The sequence below is a fragment of the Pan paniscus genome, chromosome 13, assembly GCF_029289425.2.
Source record: "Pan paniscus chromosome 13, NHGRI_mPanPan1-v2.0_pri, whole genome shotgun sequence".
Taxonomy (NCBI): domain Eukaryota; kingdom Metazoa; phylum Chordata; class Mammalia; order Primates; family Hominidae; genus Pan; species Pan paniscus.
Window position 1 is genome coordinate 138793570 of NC_073262.2, and position 15458 is coordinate 138809027.

The 15458-nt window shown below is 56.7% G+C and overlaps 1 protein-coding gene and 1 long non-coding RNA gene across 5 annotated transcripts in view; one reads left to right on the forward strand and one right to left on the reverse strand.

The window, feature by feature from the left end:
• Positions 1–462: 462 nt before the first annotated feature.
• Positions 463–4868, reverse strand: GBX2 (gastrulation brain homeobox 2). 4 transcript variants are annotated; one of them, XR_004670360.2, is made up of 3 exons: positions 3909–4868; positions 1994–2897; positions 463–598 (listed from the first exon to the last, which is right to left on the reverse strand). XR_004670360.2 is itself a non-coding variant. In XM_057301551.1 (3 exons), the coding sequence occupies exons 1-3, from the start codon at positions 4429–4431 to the stop codon at positions 2789–2791; spliced, it is 669 nt and encodes a 222-aa protein (XP_057157534.1). In that variant the 5' UTR covers positions 4432–4868; the 3' UTR covers positions 1686–2788. The 4 variants fall into 4 exon arrangements, 2 of the variants coding, with proteins under 2 accessions (XP_057157534.1, XP_034811311.1); XR_008624613.1 differs by lacking the exon at positions 463–598 and adding an exon at positions 615–1440; XM_057301551.1 differs by lacking the exon at positions 463–598 and adding an exon at positions 3598–3634 and having other exon boundaries at positions 1686–2897.
• The window catches only part of LOC117979494 (uncharacterized), a 67463-nt gene continuing 56041 nt past the window's right edge, over positions 4037–15458 (forward strand). Inside the window, exon 1 of the long non-coding RNA XR_004670363.2 lies at positions 4037–4129. This is a non-coding gene — a long non-coding RNA (uncharacterized LOC117979494). The remainder of the gene's footprint in view (positions 4130–15458) is intronic.

A 15458-nucleotide genomic window follows, 5' to 3' on the forward strand; every position in this document is an offset into this window, starting at 1 on the left:
GGAAGGGGATATGGGGGGCACTCCAGGATCTGCGGGGAGTGCCAGGGTCTCTTCCCCCGACCCGCAGTGCCGGCGGGGCAGAGGCCGCAGCTCCCCAACCTTCCCGGGTAAACTCTTCGCCCCCAGCCACGCGCAGACTGGCTCAGGTGTGTGGGTCGGGGGACGGCGTCCCTGCGGGCCTCGGATGCTGCAGCAGCGTCGTGTGGCCAGTGGGTACCTGCCCCGAGCAGAAGGCGCTCACCGGCAACCTGCGCTCAGCGCTTCCTGGCGGGCGGGATCCGGGCCTTGCGGCCCCCGCGCCAGGCCAGGGCGCGACCCGGGCGCCATCCCCTCCCTGCCAGGCTTCATGGCGCTGGGCGGGGCGCGGCCAGGAGCCTCTGCGGCTCTCGGCGCCCCGCAGAGCCGGCCGACGCCCTCGGAGGACTGGCCCTTCTATTTTATTGGGCTCGAAAACCAAGTCTGGGCCATTTTCCGCCACCGGAACTGTTGGGAACGCGGCGGGAAAGGGTGACTCGGTCGCTCCCAGCCTTCACCCTGCGCCTGAAGTTTGGGTGGAGGTCTTGGTCCCCAGGCCCCTCCGCCGTGGGGAGGTGACGGCCTGTAAGTAGTAAAAATTAAGTCAATATTAGTATTAACCCATGGCGGGCCGCGCTTCCCCTTCTTGGGCTGAGAACCTCGCCGAGGGCCGAGCGCCGCTGCATCGCAGCGGCTCACCGGCCTCCCCTCCTTCCCCCACTCGAAAGGCTGAGGCTGGCGAAGCCCCGGCTTCTCTCGCGCTTCGGGCTGCTGGCTTGGTGGCACCACGCTCACACTCGCTGGCCCGCTGAACGCCCCTGGGCCTGTCCGCCGCAGTATCTGGCGGCGCGCTTCGGGGTCCGGCAGCGAGCAGACAGGGTTCTGAGCGCAGGGCCGGGGTTGGGACAGGAGTGGGCTTGGGGACCAGGCACGCCCCGTCGAGATGGGGAGGCGCGCAGCTTCCCGTCCCTTGCAGACCGACTCCCAGCTCCCCTGCGTAGCCTCTCCCGTTTTCCCCCTTTGTGGTGCGGACTACCGGGGCGTCCTTAGGGTGGGGCGGTGGTCGGGTCCCGCCCCCTCGACCCCGCCCGGAGGGGGAGGTGCCGGGGCCGGGGGCGCTCCAGCCAGCCTCCGCCTCCGACTGAGGGCTGCCGGGAAGCCGGCTGGGCTCGCTGGGTTTTTGCTCCTGTCGCCAGATAACGCCCGGAGCCTGATTTATGGACCCTCCACTCTGCCGGCAGGCGAGCACCGCTTCTTTTCGGGCCGGAGATATTTGTAAAGGAAAGACGTTTCCTCCCTGGCTGTAGTCGATTTGGAGCATCAGGAGTTTGTGCAAAGCCACCAATACCCGCACTCGCTTGCCTCCTCCGGGCACCCACCTCCTCCTCTGGCCGAAGTTTGCCGGCCTACTAGGTATCGATTAGGCTGTGCAAAAGGGGGAGATAGATTTCTAAGGTGAGAATTAGGTTTTCTTAAATTCGTAATCCTATCGGCCCTCTTGCCCTCCTATTTTAAACCTGGCAAAGTGCTGGGTGGCTCAAGTCCAGGATGCCTAAGGAGACCTGTTTCAGGGGACGTTTCTCCAGTACTGGTCCCAGACCAGTTGCCCGGCCACACCCTGGCAGTGCCCGGGACGGTCAAATTCTGGACACACTTATGAGGCCCAGGGATTGGTCTTTTTCCCCCCCTCTCTCCTTTTTATTATTCACAAGACTGAAATTGTTTAAATGTCATAACTTATAAGAAAATAAGCTACATTGAAATAAATTAACACAACGGAGACGTGCTTCACATGGCTCAGATAGGATAGGCAACCCCAGGGGAAACCAAAGCCAGGCAAAAGCAAAGCAAAGCAAAGCAAAGCAAAGCGAATTTCCAGGCTGCCTAACAATGTCTGCTTTTCAGTCAACTCAAAAAGCCAGAACGCAAACCAAAATCAGTTTAAACCCCAGTGCTTGTTCTTGGGTTTCACGTTTACCTTTGGAAAAGTATGGAAAGGTGGCTGCTAACCGCGCAGATTACAGCAGAGGTTTTGTTTTCTTCTGGAATGAGTGGAGAAATTACTGGGTAATTAAGTCCTATAACTTTCAAAATACTGCAGCTGAGATCCAGTCTATAGAGATATTTATGTACAAAGTAGGATAGTATAATAAATATTTAGCGTGTCTTCTGGTGTGGCTGTAAGCCCCTTCAAAAGCAGTCTTTTAAGCCCATTTAGTGAATATATTCTCAATTTGCTTGGGATGGCCACAGTTGGGCTGTGACTTTGTTGCTTCAAACACAGTGGAGTCCACCATGGGTTCCCTCGGGTGCGGGGGCTTCTCCAGGTGGGTGCCAGGCCCTGGCCCTTCTGGACCCTCAGGGCCGGGCCTGTTCTAGCTGCTGATGCTGACTTCTGATAGCGAACCTGCTGACGTGGACAGGGATGGGGACGACGATCTTAGGGTTCCGGGAGGGCTCCCCTGTCTTGGAATTGGCATTGCCTGCCTTCACCCGTTTCCACTTGGCCCGTCGGTTCTGGAACCAGATTTTCACCTGCACCTCGCTGAGTTTGAGGGCGTGGGCGATCTGCGAGCGCTCGGTCAAGGAGAGGTACTTTTTGCAGTGGAACTCCTTCTCTAGCTCCAGCAGCTGCTCGCTGGTGAAGGCAGTCCGCCGCCGCCGGTTCTTGCCCGTAGACGTGGTGCTGCCCGCGGCGCCGCTGCTCGGCGGGGTCTCCTCCAGCGCGTGGCCCGGGTCTTCCTCCTTGTGAGCTGCCTGGCCAGTCAGATTGTCATCCGAGCTGTAGTCCACATCGCTCTCCAGCGAGAAGCTCTCCTCCTTGCCCTTCGGGTCGTCTTCCACCTTTGACTCGTCTTTCCCTTGCCCTCGGACAGCCCCGACTGAAAGCAAAACCAAACGGCATTTTATTACATTTCGCACACTGGCCTTCCTTTCTCCTTCCCACCGTCACTTGGACATTCCGCGCCCCCCGCCCCCCACCCTTTAGCGGATTGTCTTTCTATGACATTAACACATTGTGATTTCCTGGCCTTTGAGGGGTAGAGGAGGGGTGGGGGGAGCGTGAGAAAGCTCAAAGGAGAGGAGGCAGTACAGGCGACGGCCCTTTGCCCAGAACCATCACTCAAAGGGCCGCCATGCCTCCCCCGCACCCTCCCAGCCTCGGCAGCGTCAGGAGAAGAAGCAGGAGGCGCGAGGCCCAAGAGATTGCCCGCTTTGTCCCTGGGGTGGGGACTGGTTGAGGACTGATGGGGGGATTCACGATTCATCCTCCCCCCACCGCCACCATGAAAATGTAGTGAACCTCAATTGCTTCCTAACCGGAGTGGAGGCGTAGGGACGTGCAGATCCCAGACCATCTTTTTTGAGACAGACAACGTTGGTCAAAGGGATGTTTTGTGGCCTTATAAGTTCCCACCAGACACCCCCAACACAAACACACAGGCACAGCCTCCCAGCAGTCCGTTTCTCCCAGACAAGTAGCAAGACCAGCGAAGGGGTTTAAAAAGTCTGGGCGCCCCTGGGCACACGCACGGCTGAGACGCGCAGCCCAACCCGTCTCCCCTAGAGGCTGCAACCTACCCGGAACTCCAGGTCACCGCGGAGCGGCAGAGGCGGCCTCGGCCAAACGCATCGTCAGATAGATATGTGGCCCAGGGCAGCAGCTGGTCGCCGGGCGCTAAATGCCCCCCCTCCCGAGACCCCGCTTGTTGCGTGGCTCTGAATGTCCCCCGGAGGCCCAGCGGCACAGCCGGGCCTCATCCTCCAGCTCCTCCCGCGGGGGTCGAGCGGGGGCGCGGCCTCGCCCCCTTGGTCTCCCGCGGGAACCCGGCGCTGGCCCGCCCCCGCCTCCTCCCGCCCCCTCGTCCCGGCTGCGCGCGCCGCCGACTCACCGAGCGAAGCCTGCACCGCCTCGGCCGCGGAGAAGGCGAGCAGCGAGCCCTCTTTGGCCAGGAAGCCTTTGCCGTCCTCCGCGTCAGCCTGCAGCGCCTCCGCCTTGTCGAAGTTACCGCCGCCGGGCAGCGGCTGCGGCGCGAACTTGCGGGCCGCTGCCGCCTCCTGGTGCTGGGGCGACGCGGAGAAGCCGCCGGGGAGCGTGGCCATGAGCGTAGAGGTGAGCGCCATGCCCTGCGCCAGGCTGGAGCAGAAGCCTGTGGGCAGGCTGGGGATCTGGTGGTGAGGGTGTGCGGGCGGCAGCGCTGGCTGCAGCGCGGCCTGGGGCAGCGCGGGCGGCGGCGGCGGCGGCGGCGGCAGCACTACCGGCCGGTAGGGCATGAACATGGGGTAGCCGGTGTAGACGAAATGGCCTGGGCTGGGCTGCGGCGGGCTGCCGATCAGCGAGTCTATGCTGAAGGCGGTGCTACTCCCCAGCGGGCGCTGCATCATCATCAGCGACGGCGGGAACGCTGCGCTCATAGACGCGCTCGGTAGAGGCCAGCGAGAGGCGAAAAGTCCCCGCGCCGCGCCGCCGCCGGGAAGCCCGCCGGACGCCGGGAGCACCGCCGGGAGCGCCGGGCAGGGGCCGAGCGGGACCCGGAGAGCAGACGCCTCCGCCCCTCAGTCCTGGGCCCGCTGCATGCCGGGCGGGTGCAGGGGGTGTGCGGGGTGAGGCCGTGCGCCCCGGAGTGGAGAGGGCGCCCGGGCCCCGAGGGCTCGCCGGAGCCCCCGTCCGCCGCTTGCCCGTCGGAGCCCGCGCGCTTCGCGGGTTTGGCCCTCGGCCCCGGTAAGCTGCCGTCCGTCCGTCCGTCCGTCTGTCCCGCCGTCCGTCGCCTCCCGCGGGCCGCTGGGGAGCGCGCGAAGCCGGCGTACTTGTCTCCGGCGGGCGCAGCCAGCACCTTTAAATCGCGCTCCTCTTTCTCATTCACATTTTGCCTGCCGCCTGGCCCGGCTCGCCTCACGTGGGGCTGGGCGCCGCTGGCCATTGGCTGAGCGGGGCGGGGGTGGGGCGAAAGCGGGGCCCCGCCCTTTCCACCCAAGCTGGCCTGGAGCGGGCTGCGGGCGCCACCGTCGGAGCGCGCGGGCCGGGGAGCCGGAGCCTGCATGCCTAGCCCGTGCCGCGCAAACTTGAGAGGGGCGGATGGCACCTCCAAGGCTCGGACCTTGGGGCCCTGCAGCCTTGTCGAGGCCACCTCGAAGGGTAGCCTCCGGGGCCCGCACCCCCACGGCTGGGCCGGGGGCGCTTTATTTCTTTTACTGTATTTGCCATGGAACCAACCTGCCTGCGGCTCACTCCAGCGCTGGGTGCTCCGGCTGCGCCTGGGGTCCGGGCGAGGGTCCTGGAGTTGGGGGCAGGGTCCTGCCCCTCCGGAGCCACCCCCGGGGCGAAGGCTGGGAGCTGGCAGCGCCTGCCCGCCGCCAGAAACCCGCCGGGTTGCTCGCTGTAGGTCCGCGCTCCGGGTGGGGCGGGGAGGCTGCTGCTTCCCCCATCCCGGGCTGGGCCCTCCCGTGAGCGATCCCGTCTCTCATTTTTCATGACATTCTTAATCATCGCACCTATTTACACACTTTGCCAGCGCGCACCAAAATAACAACCACGATAATTATGATAATAAAGAGAGTCCTTTATCTGCTCCATCCTCGGGGAGGAAGGGGGGAGTTGCTGTGCCTCCAGATTGTATAACGTGAGATTATCCTGATGAAAGCTTTATGATGTTTGCTCAAATAAAAGCTGCGTTTTGTAAATAGGCGCTAATTAAGCACGTTGCGAACGCAAGGAGTGCTCACCCTGGCGCCGCCGCCCGGTTTCCAGTGCGAGGACTCGAGGGCGCGCGGTTCCTCTTTGCTAACTGCAGGATGGAGCCGATCCCCTCAGGATGTTTCCCCTGTTCTCGACAACGGTAAAGACCCCCAAATTTGAAAGTAAGGGAATTTTGGGGTGGAGGGAAACTAGGGACGTACTTATCCCCTCTTCCATTTTCAAACAAAAAACTTTCAGCTCTTGTCTTCCCTTTAAAAATGGAATCACTTCTTGACAACGGCAGACCGTGCAGAGCGCACCAGCGCGAGCGGGGCTTCCTCGAGCCTCCAAGGCCCGGGCTTCAACTTCCCGGGTCTAGACGTCAGCCCTGAACCGCCAACAGCACCGGGTTGGGGAGAAGGAAAGAAGGGCATTGTTAGTTCGGTCATTAAAAATCAGCTCACGCCGAGGAGCTAGTGGTTGGGGAGTTGGCCCGTGTTGGACGTGTGTTATGTATCACTTACAAGCACATTTAATTGGGAGATAAAGATAAATCGATCTTTATGAATTTATCGACCCGATTCTTTGAAGCTCTTTTTTCGCGTTCTTCCTCTTTCTCTCGCTCTAACCCCAAGGCCCCCCCGGGGGACGTCTTAATCCCAGATCAGCTCCTCTGCCAGGAGTCCCGCCGGAGACCCCCTGCCCACCCAGCAGACCTGGAGGAAAGAGGGGAGGGTGTGTCCTTGGCGCTCCGGGGCGCTGGGAAAACTCGCTGGTCCGCCGCCAGCCCTCTCCTCCTCCTCGCCTCCTCCCTCCCTACCACCACCCGGACAAAGACGTCTCGAGCGCGTTTCCCCACTCCAGGCCGCAGTAATAGATCGCTCCGGCAGCAGGCGGTTTGAAAGGAATTCATTAGGACGCTGCCTGGATTGCCTCCCCTGACTTCACGCCCAGACCCCGAGGTGGCTTAGGCAGTGTGAGGGGAAATGAATTCCCTTTGGGATCCATGGAGAAGGACGTGTCTGTGGGATCTCCAGGCTCTATCCCTCCTTCTTCACTCCCAGAAAAGAAGAAAAAGAAAAAAAAAAAAATCGAAGCCCAGGGCAAAAGGCTGATATCTTTATGAGCATAATAAATACTCCCCCTCATTATGAGATAGTTACAGTAACACAGCCTTGGGTGCCATTACCCTGTTTTTTGAATACTAAGAAACGCTCCACTCCTTCCTTGATTTACGTGGCTACAGCCGGGGCCCTTCCGGCTTGCCACTGACATGCCGGGGGAAGCTGTTATTCATTTTACCTAGGCAGGTTTGCCATGCACTTTGCTATTTCGCCGCAAAAATATTGTTCTAGGGACTTTTGTCGCCTGATTACCCTCCGAGAGGCAGGGATTCCTTTGATTATTTTGGTGATTATTCTACATTTAAAGTTCAGCAAGAAGATTTAGGTCCGCCGAATTATAGCTACACTTGAAATAATTTGATGGCATGTTATTTGCATCCATAAATTGCCATAGCAAGTATTGACTGCAGGGGTTATAATACTAATCTTTTATTAGTGAGTTCAGATAATTCTCATCAATATGAATTTTATTTACTAGTGCCTTTTTCGCAAATGCAATGCAGTAATACTTTCTCATCTAATGCTTAACTGCTTAGAAAACGACTGTTCGTGTCATAAAAGGATCCTTGTGTTTCGGCGTGATTAACAAGATTCATTCGGAGCACCTCAGCTACCTGCAAAGCGTTCAGAGCGTGGGGACTGCGGATAATAAAAGCCTTTAGAGTTTTTCCTCGGCTCCTCGGATAGATTTATGGGCAGGAGCGATAGATGCATGGCTTATCCATCCTCCGGATTCCTACCTGCTTAGCTCGTAACAGCCTCAAACTGCAGAGTCCTCCGTGACTCAGCTCGGCCCAGTCTACGCGGGAAAATCACCGGGCACAGATGTTTGCAACTTTGTCCCCTCCCCCCTCCAATTAGGAAAAATGAAGGGCGCACCCGAAGGGAGAGCTGGGTCCTCCAACTCCAGTTAACTTCGGGAACTTCCCTCCCCTCTTCCCCCCTAGATGAAGATAGCTCAGCCCCTGGGCACTTCACTCGACAGGTGCTAGGCTAGTGTCAGGTTCAGATGATGCCACTTAAAACCTCAGACATTCCGAAAAAGTGATGGTAATTAAGTTGGCCCCTCGCTTCGGGGTTGTCACAGGCTGCGCTTGCATGCAGATGTATGAAGGTTGAGGGTGAAATAGAAAACGCACAAGTAAATGAATATTCATGCAGCAAACTTGTGCTGGCCTGCCCAGCCCAGCCCAGCCCAATCCGGAGGAGGAAGCACCGCGAATGGAGCGCTTCGCTGCCGCCGCCAGAGTCGAGGTCGCGGGTGGTCGTGGAGAGGGTACGGTGTGGGCACCCGTGGTCTCGGAGGACGCGGGGAATCCTGCGGGCCTCGAGGGTCTGGCGCTCCCGCCAGTCGCCCAGTCCTAGGCGACAGGCTGGTTTCTCGGGCAACCGAGTTGTTTTTATTTACAGGGATTTTGAGAAGCCCGATCGTTTGGTCATTGCCGCAGCTCTTGCTCCTGGCAATAGTTGGGAAATAACTTGGGATGGGTTTTATTTATGGAAGGGCAATTGGGATTCACACCCAGCTAACCCTGAACAGTCCCTCCCGAGCCCAGGACGCACTTACAAAGGGGTGCTTGTGTAAAATTCCCCATCAGACACACTAATTTGCAAGTAGCAGAAAGCATTGAAGCCTCATCTTTTTAAACATTTTATTCAGCTTTTTTTTTTTTTTAATCTGAAAGCCCAAAATAGACTCCATGTGGTTCTAAGTGAAGTCAGCCCTTGGCTGGCTTTGAAATAGCTCCTGCAATTATGTAAAAGAGCCATTCACCAACAGGACGGAATTAAAAGGGATCTCGCCCGCTTCCCTTTCATTGCCAACCTCTCATGTTTGGCTTTTCAAAGCGCTTCCAACACGATGTCTTTCTCCAGGACAAAAGGCAGAACAAAAAAAGTCCCCAAACTTGTAAATTGAACGTCAAGGGAACTTTAAACAATTTAAAGCCCATAAATAATGATAAAGGGGACTGGCAAAAAAGGCAAACCCATTCAATTAATAGAGTTTCCCAAGCAAAGATCAAGTGGTTTATAAAATAAAAGTCTTTGGTTTCATTATTCTGCTCCTTGACCATGCAGAAAGCAGGACAGGGGGTTTTCTAAAGCTCCCTGAAGAAGAAACACTTTGCGGGACTGTGTGTGCTGCGACATTCTTATGTAGAAACTTTGCTTTTTGTCCCCCACCCTCAAAGTAGCAGAAACAAAACAACCGCAAAATAGAAATGTGAAGGGGAGGGGCTTTTCTTCTTCTTCATTTCCTCCTGGGAGTTGAAAAATGTTATCCGCAGGCCTGAAGGCTGGGAAACGTGACCCTTCACACCTGCGCCGCCCTCTCCACTCCAGCGACGAGGAACAGGAGGAGCCACAGCCGCTCGGCCCGCGAGGCGAGCCCTCGTGGCATCTGGGAATGGGAGGGTGGGGGTGGAATGCTACACAGCCCCGGAGCCCCTGGGGCGGCGGGCGCTGTGGCGCCGACGGCGCACCCGGCGAGCGTTGCGTGCGCTTGGAGCCCGGGACTACCCCAACTCCACGCGGAACTCGGCTCCCCCGGCCGGGATCCAGATGTCCGAGGGCGCTTGCGGGTGTCCTAGTTCTTTTTCAGAGCAGCCGTAACGATTGAGGCTGGGGAGTTCAAGACCACTGGGGGTAACTGATCGCCCATCGCCCTTCGTCCTGGAAGCCCAGCGCCCGCGCTCACCGCGCGTCTCTCCGGGAGCACCTAGCCAGGCAAAGGGGGATTCTCCGTGGGGACTGAGGTGTACGCCCGCCCCGGGGCTCCCAGCCTGGGAAGAGGGAGCACCAGGCGAAGGCCAGGCTGGGGGCTCGGGTCCAAGGGCTGCAGCTGTGCGGGCGGAGGCCGGGGGTGCGGGCGGGAGTGGTGTCCCCTTGTGTCCTGCCCGGGTCTGGCTCCGGCCGGGGTTCTGGAGGCCGCGTCCGTCGGCGAACCCCGGCCCTTGGAGTGTTGGGGAGGGAGACGCCGGCCGCCAGGCGCTTCTCACCTGGGTTTATCTCCTCCCATCTGCTCCCTCGGATTCCCGAGGCCCCACCTTTCGGGGACTTCAAACGCGCCCTGCCACCCGGTGCCCGGCTTTCATCTCCCGCACAGCAGGCATTGTTTGCGGGACTTCACAGAGATGCTAATCCCCGGGCCGCGGGCACGGAGGGGTGAGGGGGTGCGCTTTGGCCTGGGCTGGGGACCTTCGGGATGGCCTCTCGGGCAGCCCTCCTGAGGAGCCCGGGTCTGCTACCGTGCGGGCGCCGCATCCCGCCTGCCTCGTCCTGGAAGGCTGCGGGCACGTCGCAATGGGCCTGGGCTGGACGCAGCCAGCGTCCAACACGGAGAAAGAAGAAGCAGAGGCCAGAGACGATGGCCGGCGCTTAGCTGTGGGCCCCATGAGCTTCCAATGCTCGCCAGGAGACCGTGTGTCTAGGAGAGGCAGGCCATGGACCCTATGAGTCTTCCCTGGAGGCTGGAACCCCCCGGGACTCCTGGACACCCCAAACCAAGTCCCCAGCCGCTGCCTCCACGACGGCCCCGACCCCCTTCAGGGAAGTAGTATTTTAAAGAGGATGCGGTCTGCCCGGAGGGCACGCATTTAACCCTTTAGAAACCGCGCTGGAGGGAGCAGAAGGGTGTTGAATCAACAGCCATGCACACCAGGGGCACCCCTCCAACTTTAGCTTCTTCCGGGACCAAATGAGCAGTGATTGCTGTAGCAAGAACTGTTTCTTCTTCCAGAAAATCCTGCAAAGCAGAGCCTGAATTTCCTCTGGTTATTTCCTCCTCCTGAAAAGAATGTCACAAGACAGGGGCACGGCGTTGGGTATGAATGGAAAGGAGAGATGTTGGCTAAATGGGGAGTGAGAATTGGAATGGCCTCTGTCACTTGTAACAAATGCCCCCAGGTGGAACTCCCAGGCAAAAGTCATTGTAAAAGTCATTCAAAAGTCATTGGAATTCCCAGGGAAACGTCACTCAGAAATAAGCTCATCTGTAAAACTCAAGGGTAGGTGTGTCTGTAACTGATCAACTAGCCCCATTGACATTGCTGTAAAGGACCCCTGTGCCTATCAGAGAAAGCTCCTTAGGGAAATCACCCTAACTGACGGACTTTTCCCAGGAGAGAACAGGAGGGGAGTGTGTGCTGATGCGAGGTGGTGGGGGGTCCTTTCTGTTAACAAAAAAGTGAGGGCAACAGATTCCCGTCCTTTAAAGAAAGTAAACAGGATCACTTCACTTAAAGTAGGGCACCAGACTTACAGAATCAGAGAAAAGAACACTTGCCCTGAAGCCAGCTGGGGCAGACACATTTCCATGTCGGAGGAGCATCCCAGGGTAGATCTTTGCTCTTGTTTGAGAGACTTGAAAGCCCTGGAGAACCAGAGCCAGTGACGACAGACTCAACTGCCCCCGCCCCCTTCAGGCTCTTGGAACCCTCACCTATCCTGGGCTCCAAGGTGGGCTGTGAGGTCATGGTCTCACAAGAGGCTGAGCCAGCTCCTGAGCCATGAGAAATGCAAGGTAGGCTGGGGCCATCTCAAACAGTTCCACAGTTAAGTCACACCTCCTGATCATTCTCTGCCACTGGCCAAGAAGGTCGGGATGAGTTCACAGGAAGGAGAGCCTCTTTGTTTTTAGATCTGCAATTGTTCCCAGTGCCTCAGGTTCTTTAAGTACACAGCCCCTTCTTGATGATTGCAGAAATAATTGGGAATGGTGACCTCCTTGGCCTTTGAAACCTTTGAGTTTCTTCCATTTATCATGGGAAAAAATATGGAGAACTCAATTTGCATGACTTTGCTGCAAACAATTACATCTCCCTATGGGTGTGGCCTGAAGTTCCCAAGCTTTAGAAAAAGAGGGAATCAAGAGTGAGGTCAGAGAACAAATCCAAAGATCCCAAAGTATTTCCAGCTAGTGACCAAAAACTGCTAGAGTGTGTGTGAAATAAACAGGAACCTGAGGGAATGAGGAGAGAGTAATTCTTTGAGTCACAGTGGGAAAAATCCAGAAAATTGTTGGAATCCAGAATGCTGTCTCTCAGACATTCCTAGAGGACATTTCTGGGTTTTGTAGGAAATGAAAACATTTTGCATGGGGCATGTGGTCCGTGTGTGTGTGTGTGTGTGTGTGTGTGTGTAGCAAGTGTTTTGTTTTTTTTCTTTCTCTCCAAATGATGAACACAGAGTTAAAGAAAAGGTGTTCAGACTTCGCTATCTCGTATTTATTCTGCACAGTGACTTTAAAACACCCCTGCAGGGGGAAGTCATTCACAGGACCATGTGTCATTTCCCTGCGGTTCCTTTACACCCACACATGGAGGCGGGCAATTGCTATCTGCAGGGGACATAGCCATTGACACCAGAAGAGGAGCTGGGGGCTGGTTCTGGGGGGGTCCCGTGTGTGTCAGATGCCTAGTGTGACCAGGCCACAGCACAGCAGCCACCGCTGACAGTGACTTTGTTTGTGAATGGGCCTCTTCCAGGCCCTCTGTCTCCCAGCTCTCCCTCTGGGCATGTGAGAAAAACTAGTATGGGAAATGAACCAAAGTCAGAAGCTAATCTGGCTTGTCTCCACCTGGACAAACCTGTTCCCTGAAGTCTGTGACAATAATGAACATTGAAGCTTTAGAAAGAGCTGAAACTGATCATGGCTCAGAAAATGATGATGATTGGACTGGATATCATGTGATCAACTTTGATGCCTCCATTGAGTTCAGGGACTTTCTTCTTCCTCTACTTACCCAACCTCATTCCCTCCCCATCTCCTTATTTTATGCAGGTGAGTGTTTTAGAATCTAATTGTTACCGTGATATTCCTAGTCTATCTCTTGGTTATTATTATCGATTTCCCCCTGTTCTCAAGTTTCTTGTAGACCCAGTTAAAGAACAAACAAGACAATCCTGGAAACCTTAAGAGATGAGTGACTTTTTAAAGTTTAACTTTATTCTAACCAAAAAAGCTTCACGTTCATTTAATTCCCCATATTCTAAGTTATTTGGAAATTTATACTTTAAAATGAAGTGAACTTTATAATGTAGTTTTACATTATATTTTTAGCTGTCTAACAAGGTTATTTCCTATCTGTAAACATAACTCAAATAAGTACTATAGATTTTATAGTTAATGAGGGAATGGCAGGAAACAGTTTTATTTAAGGCTTCACAATTTTTGAAGTATTAACCTGAAGAGCCTCGTGGGTGTGCAGGGCGCTCAAGCACCCGGAGCGCCCCCTATGCACTGCATAAGTAATGGCATCCGCAGTGGAGGCTGGCTGGGCTCTGATCCAGGGTAGGACAGGACTGTCCATCCCCAGGGGTCAGAAGGGCTGAGAGGTATGTCCTATAGTTGGACAGGAAAAAGATCTCCAGTTTCTTTTCATTTTAAACATCCAGGCCACCAGAAAAGCCTTTGTCATAAACGATGGGGAAAAAAAATCAGACCTCCATGATTGCTGAAGATGTAAGAAATACCGTCAGATTTTGGAGGTGATCTTAGAAAATCTGCCTCGGCTTCCTTATAGAATCCATGTAAGGTTCTCCCGGCTCTGCCTCACCCCGAGCAGGTCCCGGAAGGGGATAGATAGGAAGCCCTCGGACGTCTGGGCCTGAGGGTCCTGGGCTGCAGCTGAGGCCACTCCCCATCTGCAGTTCTATTTGCCTAGTGGGCGGGAATCCCCGCTCTCCTCCACCAGCGGCCTGACTGTGTCCCAAAAAGGGGATAATTAATATAGCACGAGTTGATATGGGCACTGGGCACTGAACTCGATCGTGTAGCACACGTGGGCCGGGCGCCTGGCCCAGAGAGGATGCTCAGGAGGCCAGCTGCAGGAGCGAACACGCTGCAGGGCGCTTGGGGAGCGCGGGCCAGCCAGGGGCGAAAGCCTGTGCTCTCGGAGTGAGAGTATCCATGGGAGGGCAGCCTCTGGGCTCCAGATTCTGGGGCATTTATTATTTATTTATTATTAATTGATTAATTAATTTTTGAGACAGAGTCTCACTCTGACACCCAGGCTGGAATGCAGTGGCGCAATCTCGGCTCACTGCAACCTCTGTCTCCTAGGTCCAAGCGATTCTCCTGCCTCAGCCTCCCAAGTAGCTGGAATTACAGGCACGTGCCACCACGCCCGGTTCATTTTTGTATTTTTAGTAGAGACAGGGTTTCGCCATGTTGGCCAGGCTGGTCTCGAACTCCTGACCTCAAGTGATCCACCTGTCTCGGCCTCCCAAAGTGCTGGGATTACAGGCGTGAGGCACCGCGCCCGGCCTCTGGAACATCTAAAAACAGACCAGAGGCCACCCAATGGAACAGGATGCAGTGTGACATTTCACAACATACGACGCCTCTCCTGGGAAGGGAGAGCTCGCGAGCGCCTCTACTGGGTGGGCGCAGCGCCATCCCCATTGCACGAACCGAGACGGAGGTGCGGAGGCCGTCCCTGGCCCTGGAGAGTCCTCCCTCTGCCGTCTGCTCTCAGCACCAAGTCTGGCATCGCCAGGGCGCCAGGCACGGCCTTCCCAGGGAGAAGGCTTTTCTGTCATTTTTGATTATTTTACTTTAAATATGTGTGCAGAACCTTAGCTACATTCTTGTGGGCCAGGGATAGGCAACGCGTGCACCTAGGCCTCTTGCTTGCCCCCACACTCCGTCTCCCCAGGGCCACCCCCTCAACCCCCCCATGCCATCAGAGTTTTGACACCGCTGGAGATGGGGGGGGATGGGGGCGAATTTGGAGGCGGGACCCGAACTGCCGGCCAAGGACCAAGGGCTGGCCTCGCCCTTCGCTCCCACTGGGCACCGTTCTCGCCGCGGGACCTTGCCTTGAGCGCGCCCCCTGCGGGCCGCGGTGGGGATTGGCCCCTTGGAAAGAGGGAAATAGGCTGCGCGCGCCGGGGCGGGAGAGGCGCTGCCTCCAGTCCTCCCGGGTGGGGGTCTCCCCTCCGAGATCCCCGAGGGAACCCGTCCCGTGCACTACCGGATTTCCGGTCTCTGACCAGCTGGGGCTTCATTTCTACGCGTGCTTTTACTGCTCTCCTCCTCCTCCGGCGGTTTTTTTTTTTTTTTTGAAAGGAGCGAACATCCCCAGCTTTAATGCGGCCCAATTATCTCGTTTGCACGACTTAAAATGTTTCTCTTTAACTCATTTCAATCTAGTAAATATGCTTCAGCAAGTAGCTAATTTCTCAGGGATGGCTTCGCCTCGCCATTTGCATATAAATCTCGTCGGGGCCCGGCCCCTTCTCCGAGTGCGCGAGTCCCTTCTTCCGGTGCGCGGGTGGCAGGGAGCCAGGCCTCCTAGTCCAGGGAGGTCGCCTAGGTTTGGCCTAGGGAAGGCGGAGTCTGGGGTCCGCGACAGTGCCTGGGGACCAGGGTGGCAGGGAGGGCAGGGAAACTTGGGCCGGGGAGGGACCAGGACCTTCTGAGCCCCCCAGCCCCCCCCGCCGCCCCGGCCTCCGCCGTCCCTTATTCCGAGGAGGGGCGCCCGTGGGGTAACACGTTGGCGCGAGGGTCGGGGGCGCATTTATCCTTAAGTGCGTTTATTAAATCGCGTCTGGAGATGGGTGGGCGTGGATACAGGAGAGGAAATCTCAGGGCTCAGTCGAGCAATCTCCTGGCTTTAAATTCCGAATAAAAGTCTCAA